This window comes from Oxyura jamaicensis, chromosome 10, assembly GCF_011077185.1.
Source record: "Oxyura jamaicensis isolate SHBP4307 breed ruddy duck chromosome 10, BPBGC_Ojam_1.0, whole genome shotgun sequence".
Classification (NCBI taxonomy): domain Eukaryota; kingdom Metazoa; phylum Chordata; class Aves; order Anseriformes; family Anatidae; genus Oxyura; species Oxyura jamaicensis.
Genome location: NC_048902.1, coordinates 7,326,323 through 7,344,878, shown reverse-complemented (window position 1 = coordinate 7,344,878; position 18,556 = coordinate 7,326,323). Strand labels below are relative to the sequence as shown.

Below are 18,556 nucleotides of genomic sequence, written 5' to 3'. Positions count from 1 at the left end.
AAAAAAAAAAAAAAAAAAAAAAAAAAAAAAAAAAAAAAACACGACCAGAACAACAACAAAAACACAACTGAACTCTCAGGGTGTCCCACCCTAAAAAGTGGGAAAGGTTGAAATTATAACATCAGAGAATTATATATTTTTACAAACTGAAAGACTGAAAATACCTTGTGAAGACCACTGCAGTGATCTCTAGCTCTGCTGGCTTCTTCTTTGTCCATAGCTCTATGACAGGGCAAAGAATTCTATCTATTCCTAATGAAAATGAAGACAAGTAAGAATAATTGTTTCTTGGGACGAAGTCAAAAGCTGTTAAGAAAAGCAACACACAGGAGAGCTGGCATCGCTCCATACTGCTGCAATCTTCAGCAACAGAAAGTAACAGAACTCATGTTCTGGGAAATCACAGAAGAGCAAGCTACTACAGGTAAGGACCATATTCCAAGACCTTCAGGATAAATCCCTTCTGGTTAGTACAGCACTGGGTCAAACTACTTAATCGGACCCACTACCATCAACCTATGCAGCTGGCCTAGAAGAATCATTTCTCTGTTTCTCTGAAGCACTTCACCACACAGATACCAAGTAAAGCACATAAATACATATTTGAATAGACTGCCTTTCCTCTTTTGAAACTGATTTCAATTCAAGCTGAAATTTCTGCCTGCAAGAATGGTTTCCAGCTGACACACAGTAAAAACATGACTGTTGTAATCAGTCTTCCCAGCAGAGCTCACCAAAACGTTTACAAAAAAACTATGATTTCCAAAATGTGATTTTTGAAAACTTTATTTACAAATAAGTGGGGGTATTATTTATAAAATATTATTGTCAGCTGTTTTAACCATCATGGAGATACTAGTGGAAGTCCACAGACTCCCATCTGGAAGAAATATGTACCTTCTACCTTCCCACATTAAAAGACATTAAAAATATACTGTTTTATAGGGTAGATCCAACTTTATAAAAAAAGGCAGATGCTATTATGGCCATATCTCTTCATAAAAGGAGAACATTTTTCAGCCAGCAACAACTAGTAATTTAAGGCTATTTTTATAAAGTACTGTAGAACAGTAAATCCATCCAAAAGTCATATCACTTTCACAGAAATAAATATGTAGGTTTGGAATAACACTTCAGAGCAATGTATTAAAATGTACTTATACTGTCAGACATTTCACCACAAAACTGGTTATTCATGCATAGGTATAATGAGCAACAAAAATTGAGTTTTAAGTAATTTTTAGTAATATTTACTAACTAATTTATCAAATTCCCCCCCCCCTTTTTTTTACAGTTCCTATGGAGATGACCTTCAGAATGGCGTCTTATATACTTTATTCAGAAAGGTATTTACATATTGTCCATCCTTTCTGAAGTACAAATGACAATACCTAGTAACCACAATGTTATTTACAATAATTAATCAATTATTGTAAAACAATTTGAAAAAGATAACCCTAGCAATTACAGTGTTTTCATTAACAACTTAATACCAGCAAAAATAACTTTTGTCTTGTAGAAACAATCATCTGATGTCTTACATGCCATTAAATGTCTAACATTTATGCAAAAAATGAAATTTGGTTCATTTGAACATTTGTTAAATGGCTTAGACTCCATTCAACTTACCGTAGGTACTGTAGGACAACTGTGCAGCATGGACAACTACAGTTTCTTCTTGGTTTAGAGTCATGAAGCCTTTGCTGGCTTTTCTAATTAAAATTAATTTTAAAAAATAGAGAAGACCTGAGGCAAACTAGTTTGTTTGTTTGTTTGTTTGTTTTTATCAGCAACAAGGAAGCCACTTATCAGCAACCACACGTGACATACTTACATCATATTTTCTGTGATTTTATAACAAACAAGTAATTTTAATGTTATTATTAAGAGGGGATCAGTTTTTGTCAACACTTCACAACAGGCAAAAAACCTGACCACAACCTAGTGATCTGGAGGAAAGAGGAAATTCTGACTCCAGTATATACTGATAGCCAGAGCTTAAAACATTTCACGTTTTCAATAATTAAATGCAAATTCCAACTTTAGGGATGATAAGCTCTGTTCAGAATGTGACCCTGTGACAACTGCCTTCTCACAACATCCAGGTGAAGTTTTCAAAAGAACCAGAATCGCTTTTTCAGGAAAGAGTGATAATAAGTGACTGCAGAGTCCTGTATTCATTCAGCTGCTGCTAAACATTACTGGAGATGATCGATTTCCAGCCATTTCAGGAAGACCTCACTCAGGTCACCTCCTCACACCATCCACACGATCCCAGCTAATTAGACACATTAACTCTTTGCCTCCTGCCTCAGGAGAAGCCTGGAACCCAGCCTTTTTCAGGACATCTTGCTGCTGACCAGAGGAGAGGAAACGAAGATGAGTGAGTTCAAGTGTAGGCGAGAGGTTTCTATGGCTACATTTCGCCTTCCCCAGCTGCCTGCTGCCACTTCCTTGTGGCACTGCAGGTTCCCGATATATCAGCTCCAGAGGGACACCCACGTCACATCACGTCACACATTCTTTTATTGCTTGCACAGTAAGACTCACTTGTGAAGGAGATGAACCTCTGCAAGGACGCTGACATCACTTGTTGGAAACCATTGCTCTAGATCAAGAATGACAAACTTGTCTTGGAGACTTGGCACTGGAACATCTGGCATCTTTAAAAACAGAAACCTCGTGAACCTTTAGGTCTTGAGTTAGTGAAGCAAGTGATTGTGGCAGTATGTTATCAGGATAGGGGGGCTGTTTAGAGCTTTGCTGACCAGCTGAAAATCAGAAGTATTAAGCAATGTTGTTAACAGATAGTGATCTTGCAAGGAGATTCTGGAAAAATTTGCTGAAGCATGTCAAAGTTTTCACTTGTTATTTGGAAACTGAGCATTAAAATATAAAATAAAAATGGAAAAAAGTCTTCGTTTAGTATCTAAAATTAACTGGCAGAAACAACCTCACTATTGGTTTGCACATTCTGAATCACAGAAAGCTAGCCATAAAAGACAACTACATTTATGTCAAGACAATGATGACTGTATGGTCAGATAGGTATCCCTGAGTGCTGTATGCCTAAGCTGTGCGTGCAAACGCAGGTCAGCACAGTGACCATTTGCTCGCAACCATATTCACTGATCTGACATTTCATATGGCTGTCACATAGCAACGTATCATGATCTAATACTATCTGACGCTGCAACCCACTTCTCAGAAAACCTACCCGACTGCATTAGTTTTGTGTTCTCATTTAGATGGAGTTTAAATAAAGGGGAAAATATTATTAAAGTTCAAATTAAATACTTGATTCTGTATCTTTCATCAAAATACAGTTTGGTAAGTATATTGTCTTTAATCACTTTTATCACAGAAAGAACTATGGCAAACTGCAGAAAACTCAAAAGCAGTTATAAAAATGACTCAAGTAAACTTCCAAATATATAGCTGAAATGGAGTTTGCTCTGACTTTAATGAAAAGCCATGATAAATGCAATACAACATACTTTAAAATTCTCTTTCTTTCCAAGAGGTGGCCCTTACTATGGAAGAAAGCTTGAGGGTTAATTCTTCTGTTAACCCTATCAGCTGTAATTGATCTCCAATTTGCATCATAACCCCAGTTTAAAAATTACAGTTCTTAAGTTTCATTAATTGCTTTAAGACTGCAATTGTTTTATTTTCTATTATTCAACCTAATGCTTGAGCAAGTTTGTTGCCACAAGAGAACTGCTGATTCTTAGCTGTCTGCCCAATATGATTCCCCATTTAAGGAATCTCCATCAAATAGGGGATGTCATGGGGCTTACTTTGAAAGTCTGTAGTAGGTAAATCGGAACAGTTCTGTGGCAGAACAGAAAATACCGCTGGAAATGGCCAATTTTTCTGTAATGATGCATAATGGCTACCATGAATTTGCACAGTAATAAACCACAAAAGGGAAGGCAGCAGCAGAGACACCAGCCAAACGAATTCCCTTGAATCAAAGAGGAACAAACAAACAAACAAACCCACAACTATAATTCATATTGCATTTCTCACTAGCATTTGAAAATTCTACCAGAAATAAGATCAAGGATCTCCATGAGGCAAATACGTTGGTTAGGGAGTTGCAGAGTGAATACCACAAAAGAAATGCATTCTAAATAAAAGTTTGTTTCCCATAAGCAAAAAGTGTTTTGTTCTCCTTCCTTTTTTTCTTTTCTTTCAGAATTAAACCAGCAATTTAATCTCTGATGTGGACAGGGTGGTTAAAACCAGTGAAATTACCCTAGAGATTTATGCAAAGTTCATCTCTCCAGAAGGAGGAACAAATACCCCGATCATACCGTGTGAGAAAACACAGAAGACCAGTGCCTGAAAGCGTTTTCTGTGAAGTCTGTTCCCTGCGGTGGCTCCAGGAACACCTGTCAGGCCCCCAGAACGACACCACAGTTCTGAAGGGATACACGAAACCTCAGGGCAGAGCCAGAGAGCGGCGCGGGCGGGCTCCGGGACCAGGCCTGGAGGTGCCCCCAGTACCTCCCCCCGGCCCTTTTTGTTTTCTTTGTTTTGTTTTGTCCTGTTTTATTTAACCCCCGAGCAGCAGTTCGGTTTGACGTTAAAGCATCCAAGTGGTGCAGCCTATACCTGGCATCCCCAGCGCTTAGCCCAGGGAGGACGCCTCGGGCCAGGGGCGCTTAGAGCCGAGACAAGGCTCTGCAAAGCGCTGTGAGGAGCTGGGTGGGGGCTCGGGGGCCGCGGTCCTGCGCCATAGGAGCTGCTGCGCCCCGGGGCCGCGCGAGGAGGCCGGCAGCGGCACCTCAGGCCGGCGGGCGGGTGTGCCCCGAGTCGCGTCCCCACAGGAACGTCTGAGAGGCGGGGGAAGCGGCGGGTAACGAGCTGCCGTCGGCACCGCAGGCGAAAAGCGCCCTGCCGTGCCTTGCCCGCGGAGCCGGGCTCTGTGAGGGAGCCCAGAGCTAGCTCGTGCCGCGCGGCGGCCGCGCCCAGCGCTGAGGACAAAGGGCGGGAAAAAGGCGGCGCTGCGGCCGTGCCCTGAGGCCTGCCGGGTGCCCGCTGCCGGAGCTCGGCCCGGCCCTGCCCAGCAGCGCGGCCGCCCCTCACGGTCGCTCCTGCGAGCCCGTAGAGGGGCCAGATCCTCGCCCCTGTGAGGGACAGACCCCGGAGCGGGCGGGGCCCGGTGCAACAGGGTGGTCAAAGAATAGAGTTGGAGCAGAAATACTTTCAAAGGGGAGCTGTGGCCCCTATTTCGCACGGTTGTTTAGCCACGGCCTGAGTTCAAGTACACAACTTACTAGCTATTTAAGACACACGCTTGCCTCTTCCTTGTAGTTTATTGGTTCAAAGCATAAATGTGGGTTTTACAAAGTCAACGCATTGCAGGTGAAGAAGCTTAGAAGCAGTACGCAGTAGCTTGAGACTTTAAACTCATGGATAAAAGGTGCTTAGGCTTCTGGAGAAAGTGCCGTCCTTCATCTAGAACACATACCAGAACTAGTTAGTTGCTATGGTGCCTGGAGGGGGGAAAAAAAAAAAAGTAACCCTAGAGATTTGAAAACAGTCTTGAAAATAAACATTCAACTTTTCCTTTTAAAAATGTATGAACATAACTACAAGTAAACCATAAATAAGTGGCTAAATTTTGTTTTCTTTAGAGTGAGCTTAGAGATGAGCACATTGCCAGTGGTACATGAAATGGTGCTGAAAAATGTCTCCAATCATGAGTGTAGCAGTTGAGAAAGGTGCCAGCATGGCAGTTCTTGAGGTTGACATTTTCTGTCACAAGGTAAGTACATTTACAGCAGTGTAATCTTTTCTATGCTGTTTCACAAAAGGTGTCAAGTCAGAAAAGTTGGTGGCTACAATGGTACTTTCCCCAAAAAATCAAAACCAAGTTTGAAACAAGTTTATCTATCACTAACATCTCTTACTACCTCAATCTCAGAGACCACTGCCTAACATACGGCCTTGGGATTCCAGTTATTGCTGTGTACTATGGACACTCCCTTTAAAGCAGTGCCACAAGTTGTAACTGCAGAAAGTCATCTCAATCATCTCCTCAAGCAAGATGTTTAAGACTAAGTATGAGGGAAATACTCAATAATTATTGAATTTGTACATAATTTTTACAGAATTAAAGTCAATGCAACATATCCAATATTAGTGGTTTTTGCATATGCCTTCCACAATTCATTAAAACGTGTTAATTCCTCAGATGAGGAAAATGCTAAAACCTGCTTAAAATTTAAAACTATTTTCCAGACTGAAGGAATAATACGCGCCAAGCATTTGCTGAGAGGATATTTTAAAAACCCTTGTTCACACCAGAAGTTTAATGCTCATGTGCTCCGAAGATAGAGTAAAAAAAAAAATTAAGAAACAATGAAATATCCTAGAACATTAAAAATTCTCTACATACTTCCATGACCTTTATTTAAACCGCTAGATAGTGAGAACTTTATACAACATAAAAAGCTTTATGTACACATCTCAATGATCTAATTTCTTTAGAAATAACTAATTTAAAATGTGTTGATGACCTTGATATAGCTCAAGAAATCTAAAGAGCCACTAGTCAACTAAGTTAGAAAAAAACAATTTACTAAATTATAAGAACTGGATAGGTTCTACATGTATACCAACAACTTGCCCCTAGTCTGTAAGTGCGCTAGAACCACTTTTATGGTAACTCCTAGTCTACAATCAAAACAGATACACAAACTGTAATAAACCACCAGTTTTGTGCAGTGTAAGTATGCTTGCTATTTCCTTTTAATAAATGGAGAACGCAAATCTATTTAAAATGCTATTGAGATGTAGATGCATGCCACTGATTTCTGTGAGAACTGAAGGACTCACAGAAGTAATTTTAGGACTGCCAAATATCTAGAACCAGTTCAGATGAAGAGGATCTGCAAGACAGTGTTTGAACAATTTGTCCTAAAGAAGCAAACTTGTCAACCAGAAGCAGTCTGATTAAAGAAAACAAATGCTAAAATAAGAATAGGCATCTACAGCTTGCTCTTGCTGGAGGTAAAAAGATGTGATACATCCTTTCTGCTAAATGCAGTTTACTACAGGAACATGTAAAAAGCACAAATTTTAGAAGCTACTTGTCATCCACAGTGAAGTACTACTACTCCTATATATTTATTGGAGTGCCCAATTGGGCATCTCTACCATTAATCTACTTTGGTCTTGAGTAGACAAAACCATTATTTCCTTAGCTTCTCTAAATTTTCATACCAATTGTGACTTCCTTCCAAACCACACTAATTTAAAAGTCAAGAACTATTGTGAATATAATAGCAAACATTTCTGTTAAATCCCTGTCTAGATTGTTTTGAATTAATCTGGACAAACAATATTTAATGTATTAATTACATTTGTGCCTCTGGTTACTTAAAAGTAAGATCTTACCTTTTACAAAAAAAATAAAAAAGGTTTAACAGCTTAAGTGACTACATAATTCTTAGTCAAACAGGAGACTGTTTTTCAAGGTATGTTTGCTGGTGCTGATCAGGAGGTACTTGGGAAGTACCTTTACATGACACGCTGGAAAAAATGGTTCCTTATGAAGCATGCATAAGGTCATTGAAATAAATACTTAGATTTAATTTCTATGAAAAGTCATCACTGCAGGAATAAGGGACATTTCAGATACACCTGAAGAACAGAAGCTTAGGTATAAGGAAAGCCATACAAAAAATACTTATGGTTTGACACTGAAGTTAAGCACAGCTTTACATATGCAACTCAGCTGGACATCTTTCCACAACAGATATATTGAAAATAGTTTTTATATGGTTGTCATTTCCACTCTATGTGGAATATTTCATACAAAATACTCCAAATACTTTTAATTATTTAACTTTTATTTGAGACACGTTATTGTAAAAAAAAAAAAGTTCACATGGAATAATAAAACTGTTGGAATTTGAACTGTTTTTTTTTTTTTTTTTTTTTTTTTTTGAGGGGAGGATTTTTTTTTCTATAAACGTCAAAAAAAAAATAAATTATTAGGGTTAAAGGTTAATACCCTGACAAATCAATTTTTCTGCAGGAGCTTTTTACATTACACCTTTGACCAAAGATAAAAATGTGCTTAAACACACACAGTAGAACAATTCTATTTCAAAATTAAGCATTTTCTCAAGGGTTATACTTTCTAGTCTGAATTTAGTAGCTACATTGCATTAAAATAACTGTAATTGAAGTTTTATTTGCAAAAATGCTTGTAAGGCCATAGGAATGCACTAAAATACTTAAATTCGCCAGAAACAATAAAAATCAATGGAAATCCTGCTTTTGTGGAAGAGAGAAATACAAATTTTATTTATAAGAATGAGAATGGCATAAGCAGTTCAGTGAATGGAGAAAGAAAATATTTAATCACCTACAGACCAATCAATCCTTATGTTTAACGTTGCAAAATTTCAGTTACATTAATATATAACCAAATAACAGATGTATTTCCACAAATAACATTTATGCATTTTACATATCATTCATGTACTTTCAAATCATTATCCTTTCACAATATTTTAATGCAATATGTATATTCAAGACTCCTTTCACTTGTGAAAATGACTTAATCAGCAGACTAGAATGGGAAATGTACTTACAATGGAAAATACTTTCTGAAAAAAAAACACCCTACAAGTCTGAAAAGTCAATTAGCATTTTTGAGACTGTCCCCCAAATAGAAAAGTCAGCTATGTTAGGTTTTGAGTGGTTTAAGCTTTAACAATAATAGAACTTCCAGACAGTAATTCAAATATTCTGTATACACTCAACAAAAACTTCTTGTGCATGTTTTGCTGAGCAGACTGAAAGCTAAAATTGCAAAGCACTGACACTGGCTTTTCTCTTCTTTTTAAACCACTTTGAAAAATATTGGTCAAGATATAGTGCACAGGCATGGGGCAAAGAAATATTTCAAAAAATCTCAACAGGATAAACAGCAGTTTTGTTCATCAAAATCCACCAAAAACACCTGTCTTTCCTAAAAAGTTAATGGCAATTTCTGGATCAAAACAGAAATACATTTGCTGCTTAATGTATAATTCTGACTTTCACTCTAATGAACATGAAAATACTAACTAGGTGACTGAGGTATAGTTGAGTCCTTCAAAATTTAGGTTATATAGACTTGAGCAAAGTAGCAACAGAGACTACACAAAACAATCATACTGATATTAGAAAAGCCTGTAGTACCCAGCATCTGATGCCTAGGCAAAACATACCATTTATCATCACCCGCTTGTCTAAAGCAAAATATAGCTAAAAAAATTCCCAGTAAAACATACAGCTGATTTGCACGCTAAGATACAGCACAGTTGTCTGTCTGACAAGGCAGACTGTACACAGAAAGGTCTATACTGACCAAAAGTTAGCACACTGATAAAGTGCAGCCACTCAGCCATTTAATACTGCTGGAGAACAGGGGTGGGGGCAAAACAGAGAGAGAAATCTGCGTTTTACCTTATCCATAAGACCACATGAAATTAGAATTCTTCAGATTCAGCAGGGGACAACAAAATTGCACTAAATTCTTCTACAAATAGAAAAAGATGAACTTTACATGAACATTAAGCAAAGTGAAATATTTACTGCATCATTTTATCATGCATAAAGTGAATTTCCTATGGTCTTACCTCACATTTATGTACAGTTTAGCACAGCTAAATGTAAGAAAATATCAAGTTCCCCCCCCAACCCCCAATACAGAACAGATACCCCAATTCGCTGCTGCTTCAAGAAGCACTTAATAGACTCTACTACTTACAGGCTCTTTCAAAGGGAAGTTCATGGAGACTAATATTGAACATACATTTAACCACACAGCGAAGACAGGAAAAACAACACAAAGCATTCTGTAAACGGTGCCAAACACAGAACATGTCAGTTTTGGTTTGCAGACAACCCCTGAGATAAAATCAAAGTATTACGACACCAACTAAGTCAGAGGTAAATTACTGAAAATAAACAACATTCATAATTGGTGTCACAACACTCTCTGTATAGAAGCACTTTTTTTTTAAACCATACAGAAAGCATAACTGCTTTAGCCTGTCCAAGAAAAACATCAAGGGTAGATGTTAACAGAGCAGTTAGGGTTGCTTTGTTTTGCCACTAAACCTTGTTGCCATGATGATTTTTTTCTTTATTTTTTATTTATTTATTTTAAGTGCAGCAACAGAAGGTTGAGATTCACCATCTAATTACAGTAACTATTTCCATGAAACTACACGTGGGGACAGGTTGTTAACCACCCAAAACTTTATGGAACCAGCTACTAACATTAAATCTTTTCAAATCAAAAGTCTTCACATCTCATGCTATTGGCCTGTTCACTTTCAAAGTATTTCTAATGGACCCAAGTTGACAAATTCAGCATCTGACACCACAAATGAAGCAGTTATCTGCAGTAAGAACCAATTAACTGTTTGCAACTTGAGACAACGTAGTGAAGCAAAAGTAAACACAGAGACATTACTTGGACAACGACAGAATCCACCTATCCCCTAATAAAAAACATACTGGACACAAACTTGTAGTTAAAGCTTACAATGGTCCAAGTTTGGCACATGAACAGAACAAAAGCACCTGTTTTAATCACTCATTGAGGAAATTTTTCAGAAGACAATAAAAAAGTAGTAGAACAAAGACTAGGTTATACAATGCTCAGTTGAGTAGAAAAGGCAACTAAGTTTCAACTCTGCTTCTAACAGTCCAGGTCACTGTACCAGTTCTTAATGAAAAGTTTAACTGCTTGAGCAGACCAAAGAGGGCTTCATACATTCAGAATTAACTACATAACTAATATTACATTATAGCCCTCTACATAACTAATATTACATTATAGCCCTCGTGTGACATTTTCCACAGTGCCAGAACTTGAAAAACTTTAGTAACTGCACAGGAAGCTAGCTTTTGGATACCTCTGTTGTCAAGGGCAAGACATTAACAGACTATCCTTAGTACTACACTAGAAATCAAAGTCACCTTTAGAGCAGTCATTTCTGAGCAAATGAATCCACAAAGCAATTACTCAAAACTCATGCATTCAGGTTCCACAAGCCACTTAAGTGATAGTGATGAGGCCAATTTGTGATGATGACTTCAACTCCAGAGTGTACTTCCTCATCAGAAACAAAAAAGGTGCAGACAGTTTGAGCTATCAAAGGAAGTTAAGTGAGGAAAGACACCGTGTTTATTAAAATAACTGAAAGGTGCATATGTGAAATCAGACAGTGACTGGCAATTCAGAACACAACTTTGCTAAGTCTGGTAAAGAAAGAAAAGCAACATACTACATTCAGAATACAAGCCATGGCTTCTGCATGAACAGATTTGTGCATCTAAGAGACAAAACCCATACAAATTGTTAGAAGTGTCAATTGTTAGAATAACTCTCATCATTAAGAGTGTCAACATCCATACTGCAGTCAGGGCCGTAAATATACAGCAAAGAAAATAATGGAAGTGAGACTTTTTCCCATGGCTGTTTTGCTTTAAGATAATAAATTTGTTTAAAAAATAAAGGAAAAAACTGCACAAATCTGTTAAGAATCTTACTTACAAGTCAAACTGTGCAAATACAAATGTAAGATTGTGCTGTAACAGGCAGTAAGAGGCTAATATGGATGTGCAAAGTTAAAAGAAACATAGCAGCTTTTGCAACAGGCAGTAAAACAGAAAGTAAAAAAGGAAAACAAGTTAACTCTTGCATTTGTGTCTCCACTTCATAGCTTCCATATCTGAGAAAGAGGAGCCTGACAGGTCAATAGGCTTAGTGAGCAAGATCCACTTGGTATTTTGTGTATCGCAGTCTACGTTCAATGGAGCTCTCAGCAGCAGCTTGGTGGTATTATTTCTGAGGCTTTGTGACCCTGTGCTTTCAAAGAAGCAGAAAAGGTTCTAAGTGTGCTGCAGTCTATCATTAGAAGTTCATCAAAGTAGCGTGCATCGAAAGAAGCTGCTCTTCTTAGACCGATTTTCTGTTATTTTTACTGGCCCACCTGCCCCTGATGAACTGTTGTCATTCTGAAAAAGAAAAAAGTATCATAAAATGCAGGAAAAAAAATCAGCTTTCCTATTTTCCCTCCTCACTTCCCCCCAACACACACAAACAATAACCCAGAGCACTGGTTTGTTACAGCCTGATCTCAGTTATCCAGACTCTGTTAATAACTTGATAAAACTGCCTATTTTTAAAAGAAACATTTATCTAGCAATCCAAATCTCAATTATTAGCTCAGTGACTACAGTTTGACATTTAATAAAGTAAGGATCATACTGTTACACTGACAAAGAACACACAAGTTTCAGGCTGCACAATAAGGAAAAAAAAAAATCACACAAATGCACAATCTCCATGAACTTTTTGGTAGGACTTCAAACAAGCCAGTTATTTTAACTGTAATTTCAGTATATCTAATTTGTATGATAGTTGGAAATACAAACCATTTTTCTGTTGAGCTTTGTCATAATGTCCCGTGCAAGTGTGAAAAAAGCCTGGTGACAGAAATAGAAAAAATAGCAATTAGTCATAAGACACATTAAAAGACAGTATATATTTGGAGTAGTCTGGTATACAAACAATAGAGTATTTGGTAGGCCACTTAGTACTTGGAGTTGCAAGGCACTGTGTTTAACACTGTCTGCAATAAGCATGATTTAAAAGAGAAAAAAATAATTTCTGTCTTTCTCAACTTTGAAGCAATTGAACAGACTTTTCCCATTGCCTACTTATTTGGCAAAAACTATCTGCTGAATAGAAGGCTGCATACATTAATTTCTTTATTTTTGGCTAAACTGTACTGTACATCGCAACTAGAAACCTAGAGCTTTGAGGCTGGCATGCCTGGGAATTCATATTGAAATCAGTTTTCTTTCTGTCCTCCAAAAGCTTTACTCATGGGTTACCTATAGCCTTTTCTTTGTGCTTCTAACATTCCTTAAGGGGGGAACATAAAGAAAGAAATCACTGGCAAACCTCAGCATCTCAGACTTCAACATACAAAGGAGCAGGGAAACTTCTGTAGCAGGAAAATGCTGCAATTCTCCCAGAATCAGTAAAAAGGCAGCTTTTAGGATTTTTTTTTACCTGGAGATATCAACACCCCAAAGACAGTTCCATAATGGAGAAAACATAAATGTTTACCCTCTTACTGTGTTCTGAATACACCCAAAGACACACATTCATTTAATGCAAATGAATAACAATAAAGTAACTTATTTGATCACAACAGTATCACAATTTCATCATTCCCCACAAGTTAAACATTTGGTGGAAATAAAAATAGTTACTTGCTAAATGCCTATACCAGCCGCATTCATGTTTTCTTCACAATTCATGTAACAATTTCCAAAAATACTCAGGTAGCCAAGTCATTTGGAGTAGTCACAAATTAATTTAATTCAACTCCTACGGGAGTCGAAAATGAAATTGCAGGGCATGCCATGAAACAGCAAGTCAGCCATCTGGAAGAACTAATGAAGAAGATATGTACTTTTATTAGGAGACTTGCTATCCACCATTGGTATTATTTGCTAGTGTTCACACTTCTACTGTCTGTTACAAGAATCATAATGACACTGTGACCATCAGGTCAAGCACTATTTCTGATGCAGAACAATGCCACTAAGTCCATTCTAGAAGATATTGTATTGCAACCTTCCTGCAATTAGAAAAAAAGGTTTTGCTGGCACAGTACTGGTCATATTAGTATACAGTAACAATCTCCTCTCTTAATGTCAGCTGGACAATCTGAATTAAGTACATGTTTGGAGACTTTTAAAACGTATTCCATCAATACAAACGGAAAGGCTTTTAGACCATTGGGAATGACATTCAAAAACGTCTGCCTAATCTGAATGAGTACATCTTAATGTAACTTCTTCCTTTTCATATCATTCCATTTACTTGTCCACTTTTTTCATAATTAACATCCTCCCTCAACCCTCCCAGAGATGAGGATAGTTCATGGTAAAACAGATTTGAGTTGAGCTACTTTTCCTTCCAATTCTATTTCCTTATGCTCTCATAAATAGGAAAATGTTTTTAGCACAGAATTTATTTGCAGGAAAACGGATTGTGTCTACAGGCAGATTATTACTAGCTTTCTTCCTCCTACAACATCAGCTTATGATGGTCAATGCTGATGTTCCACGTTTACATACAAATCTTCAGTCTCATCTGCACAGCATATTTTGTAGTAACCTGAAGGCTCCTTGACGCAGTAGCACATTATTCTGGAAGAAACCTGAATCTGATTTCCTGCACAAAGCTTTGTTCTAAAATTACACTTATTCTCTGTCCAAAGGCACTTGGCAATTGAAATCTAAAAGAACCGTTTGTTACAATAATAGCACTGTTATCAGCCATTTAAAAACAATTCTGGGTATTACCAGAAAACAAGAAATGCTAGGTTTTAAAATAACTTCCTAAATAGAACAAGATTGGTGACCCAGGAGCACAGTTGTGATTTCAGGTCAGTAAGCCCAGTGGTTACAGATCATAACATGCCTCTACAGTAATAGTTCATGAAACATACTTAAGCATATAAACAGCCATCTCTTACCTCTTCCACATTTATGCTGGATTTTGCACTTGTCTCCAAAAATTTGATTCCATAATCAATTGCTAGCTGGAAGAGAGGTTAACATTTTTCAGTGATTCTGAAGCTCCTTTACAAAAGGAATGTTTTACATAAGCTCATAATAGAACAGGTATTGTAAACTGTAGCAAGCTTTTAAAAAAAAGAGCTTCATTTCTGCTTTTTTCTTACAAAAACATTAAAGTTATTGGACAATTAGAGAAAATATTAAAACATTCCATATCCTCATGTAAATTCAAAACCTACAAAAACATTAATTTGTCACAAAGACTTATTTAGGACCCAAAAGCTCATTGAGATAGAATCTTAATTGATATGGATACGTTGACCAGGTGACTACATGCAATCACCCCTTAAGCAGTGTTACTAGCAACTATGCTATTTCAGCTGCATACATGATGACGTTTATTGTATAGTAATCTTATTCATTTGCTCTGCAGAGCAAATAGCTACATTAGCTTTAATAACAGTACCTATGAGAAGGGTATGACCACGGTGAATTGGGTACAATCTGATCAAACTACATACAAAGCTTTATATTGAGACTTACAATACTTTATGCTATGGCAAAGATAGGTATTCTTTACAGGTTCTTCCCCACAAGACAAGAATAATGTTAACATTATTAAACGGTTAACATTATTAACTGTCAAACAATTAAGTGCTATTTAAAAAGTCTGCATCTTATAATATATAAAAAGAAATCTTAAACGGAGGTGTGAGGCTCATTATCTCTCATATACCTAAAGAGAACAAATAGCCAGTAGCAGGAATCCTAAGAACAGTTTGCTTCCAAGTAAATTAAGTCAACGTAAAGCTTACCTTCTCTCCTTTTTCTTTTGAGACTTGTCTTTTTTCATTCATATCACATTTGTTACCCAGGATCATTCTTTCTACATCTGAAGATGCATGCTGAAGAAGAGAAAAGGTAATCTTTTAGAAAAATGAAATCATGATTTACAACAAATTTTTGTATGTCAATTTCATCCACAAATGAGTATTTTCTTTTCCAAAAATTATCAAATGTAAAGGCATTACTGAGAAAGGAACTGACTTTTGAAAGAAGCAATCTAATATTCAACTATTAAAATTGGTTGGATAAAGATTCCCACATTCAATTTGCCTATCATCACAAATGAACTACAGTGCCACAAACTCTGCACCAGTTTGCACACATACCCAGGCATTTGGATATTCTGGAAGTGTCTATGTACCACTTTGAAATAAAGCGAATTACATCTGGGGTATTTGGTTAACGTATCGTTACACAACATATTTGCATTTTTAAAATAGGTTATTAATAAATGTCTAAGCAGTAATCACAAAGAGAACTTCAATAAGAAGACCTTTCTAGCCCAGTCTCTATTGGGTCAAACCGGTCACTTAGACAATACTACTGCTTAGCTAAAGAATAATACTAAAAAAAAGCCTATGGTATTTAGATTGGGATGGGGGGACATACACAAGAAAAACAACAACAACAAAGAAATAAGAAAACAGTAATATTGTTACCTAACTACAGCTTCACTAAAATTAGGGCTTCTCCTCTAACTTCATAATGACCTCATGACCCCTCCCTACTCGACAGCATGTCCTGTTAAATAATTTACAATAGGGCTAGCAGGAAGGAAGCTTACCCAAGACCAAATGAAGAGGACAAAAATCTTTAATTTGACAAACACATAACACAATAGCAACTGAAAATACACAGATCCGTCATCATCTTAGTGCAAGGCTGACACCTTAAAATCGAGCTCCTTCCCATTCCTTAGACAAACCCAAAAGCAAGAAAGAACAATAAAAGCCATAGGAAGAGCAGTTTTGAAAAACGTTATGTAATTCCTTTCACTGTATAGTCTAACTTGGCCATATACGTTGGCTGCTATTGTCAAAGTAAATTATTTGTTATTTTTCCCAGGGAATTCATAAAATTGAATTAGTAAGAAGTACTTTCCAAAGTACCTACCTCCTCAATGTTTCTTATCCAGTTTTTTATGTTGTCAAAAGATTTTTCATTTGTTATGTCATATACCAGCATAATTCCCTAAATAAAGACAATCTTGTTAGATGAGGCAGCAATGTTAGTTGACTTTGATGTATGCTGTTAGTTTGATTATACTTGAAAAAAAATTGACACAGGACTTACACACCTACAAGCAATAACCGTTTCTTAAAGCTTTATGCATTTGCTGAAGATTCACCCAAAATATTACTATTTAACATCTCTTGGCACTGCTACATAGCTTAAACACACTAATAGAAAGCTTTAAATTACTAGCCTATAGTCAGGAAGAGTTCACAAACTCCACTACAACAGCAAGCAGGACTTCAATGATCACATCAAGTTTAGAAGCAGCAGCCCTAAGCAGTCAAAGGATAACAACACCTGTGAGATTCAACCTGCTGGGGCCAGTGTTATCTTTTCTGAAAGAATCTACCAGGTGCTTTCACAGAAGCTATAGGTCTGTCAGAGAACAGTAACATATGTGAACTACCATGGTCTTTCAACAAGCAACATATCATATAGAACCACACAACAGCTGTATTAAGGACAGATTGCCAGGTTCACCTCCATTTCTTATTGTCTGTCCAATAATTCCTCAAGAGACAAAGTAGTCCTCGACCATTAATGCTCTACCAGATCCACAACCTCTACTGTTTTTCCCACCTACATTCCATAACAGGGGGTTTATGTGGACACAGCAAGCCTATGAATGGATCTGTTCGTAAAAGGTGTTGAGAACACATAGCAGCAGCAGAGCTTGTCAACTGCAAGTTTAAATTAAGTCTCCACCTGAAGCATCTCAAATCATGGCATTAAGAGTCATTACATGTAGATGTACCGCAAAGAGTTCAGGCTCTAAGTGAGGTATTTGACTTCAAGTCATTATTAATGAAGGAAAAAGTAACATTAGCTTTTGTAGGTGATTGCATTTCTAATCCAGATTTTGCATTCTCTACCAGCTGAAGGTAATGAATAGCAGAAGGAAAACGAGCTCAGTAAAATACATTCTTTGTATTAAAATCATTTTTAACCTATTTTTCAAACACTTCAAACATATAAAGGGTTGATTGTATTTAAAAATTACCTGTATTAAACCATGACTACTTAGCTCCTTACTACACTCGGCAGAAATTGTTATCACATTAAAAAAGGCTTCAAGTTTCACCACAAAAAAAAACATGACTAGATAAAGTACCAGCAGGTTTAAAAGTAAAACACTTTATTCCCCATGGTCCAAGCAACAATTATCCAATTCTCCAGCTGAAGACTTACATGATGTAATCTAAAGAGCAGCGAACCAATTACACTAGTTGTGCATAAACTTTGTCAAATGAGAGAACTTACCATGGCTCCTCTGTAGTAAGCTGTTGTGATCGTGCGGAATCTCTCCTGGCCTGCTGTATCCCTAAAATTCAGTGAAAACAAACATTTGATTGAGGTGGTCTTCACGCTTTTGGGTATCGGAAAAGTCTTTTAAAAACAGAACAACAATGTATTGATACTGACTCGTTAAACACAGTTTAGAAGCTATTTGCACAAGTTTCTTCAGGCCTCACTTCAGCACCCTCACTTCCAAGCTATCTTATTTCTATCAGTGATTGTAGCAGCACCATAAATATGGCATAAATGCATTTACATTTTCATTCAAGTGTTACACAGCCTTTCCTAGAATTAACAAAGGCAGTTCTGATGCATCCAAGTCCTACATTTAATACAATTTAAGACATGCAGTAGTAAAATATTTTGGGTTAATGCATTTTCACATACTGTTATCTATTAAAACCAGCCACTGTAACTTAGTTTGCCTTTTTTTTAACATCCTAGATAACTTCAAAGCAGTATCTGTCTGCAAGTGAACAACAGGACCAACATGTCTGGATACTAGTCAGACCTAGAGGGCTGGAGGGGGGGGGACAAAAAAAAAAAAAAAAAAAAA

At 37.1% G+C, this 18,556-nt stretch overlaps 1 protein-coding gene and 1 long non-coding RNA gene across 4 annotated transcripts in view; both read right to left on the bottom strand.

Annotated features, from left to right (window-relative positions):
• Nucleotides 1–4,660, bottom strand: part of LOC118172127 — a 15,144-nt gene extending 10,484 nt beyond the window's left edge. The window contains exons 1-2 of the long non-coding RNA XR_004753562.1: nucleotides 4,621–4,660; nucleotides 1,639–1,712 (exon numbers count right to left, since the gene is read on the bottom strand). This is a non-coding gene — a long non-coding RNA (uncharacterized LOC118172127). The remainder of the gene's footprint in view (nucleotides 1–1,638; nucleotides 1,713–4,620) is intronic.
• Nucleotides 4,661–5,305: 645 nt separating this feature from the next.
• The window catches only part of RAB8B (RAB8B, member RAS oncogene family), a 28,390-nt gene continuing 15,139 nt past the window's right edge, over nucleotides 5,306–18,556 (bottom strand). The window contains exons 3-10 of one of the 3 annotated variants that reach the window (XM_035335305.1): nucleotides 17,965–18,025; nucleotides 16,582–16,659; nucleotides 15,438–15,527; nucleotides 14,580–14,645; nucleotides 12,460–12,510; nucleotides 12,015–12,039; nucleotides 9,475–9,547; nucleotides 5,306–5,504 (exon numbers count right to left, since the gene is read on the bottom strand). In XM_035335305.1, coding sequence (XP_035191196.1) covers nucleotides 9,498–9,547; nucleotides 12,015–12,039; nucleotides 12,460–12,510; nucleotides 14,580–14,645; nucleotides 15,438–15,527; nucleotides 16,582–16,659; nucleotides 17,965–18,025 — 421 coding nt within the window. In that variant the 3' untranslated portion in view covers nucleotides 5,306–5,504; nucleotides 9,475–9,497. Of the gene's footprint in view, nucleotides 5,505–8,296; nucleotides 9,548–11,183; nucleotides 12,040–12,459; nucleotides 12,511–14,579; nucleotides 14,646–15,437; nucleotides 15,528–16,581; nucleotides 16,660–17,964; nucleotides 18,026–18,556 lie in introns of those variants that run through there. The other 2 variants (XM_035335303.1, XM_035335302.1) reach the window with 2 other exon arrangements.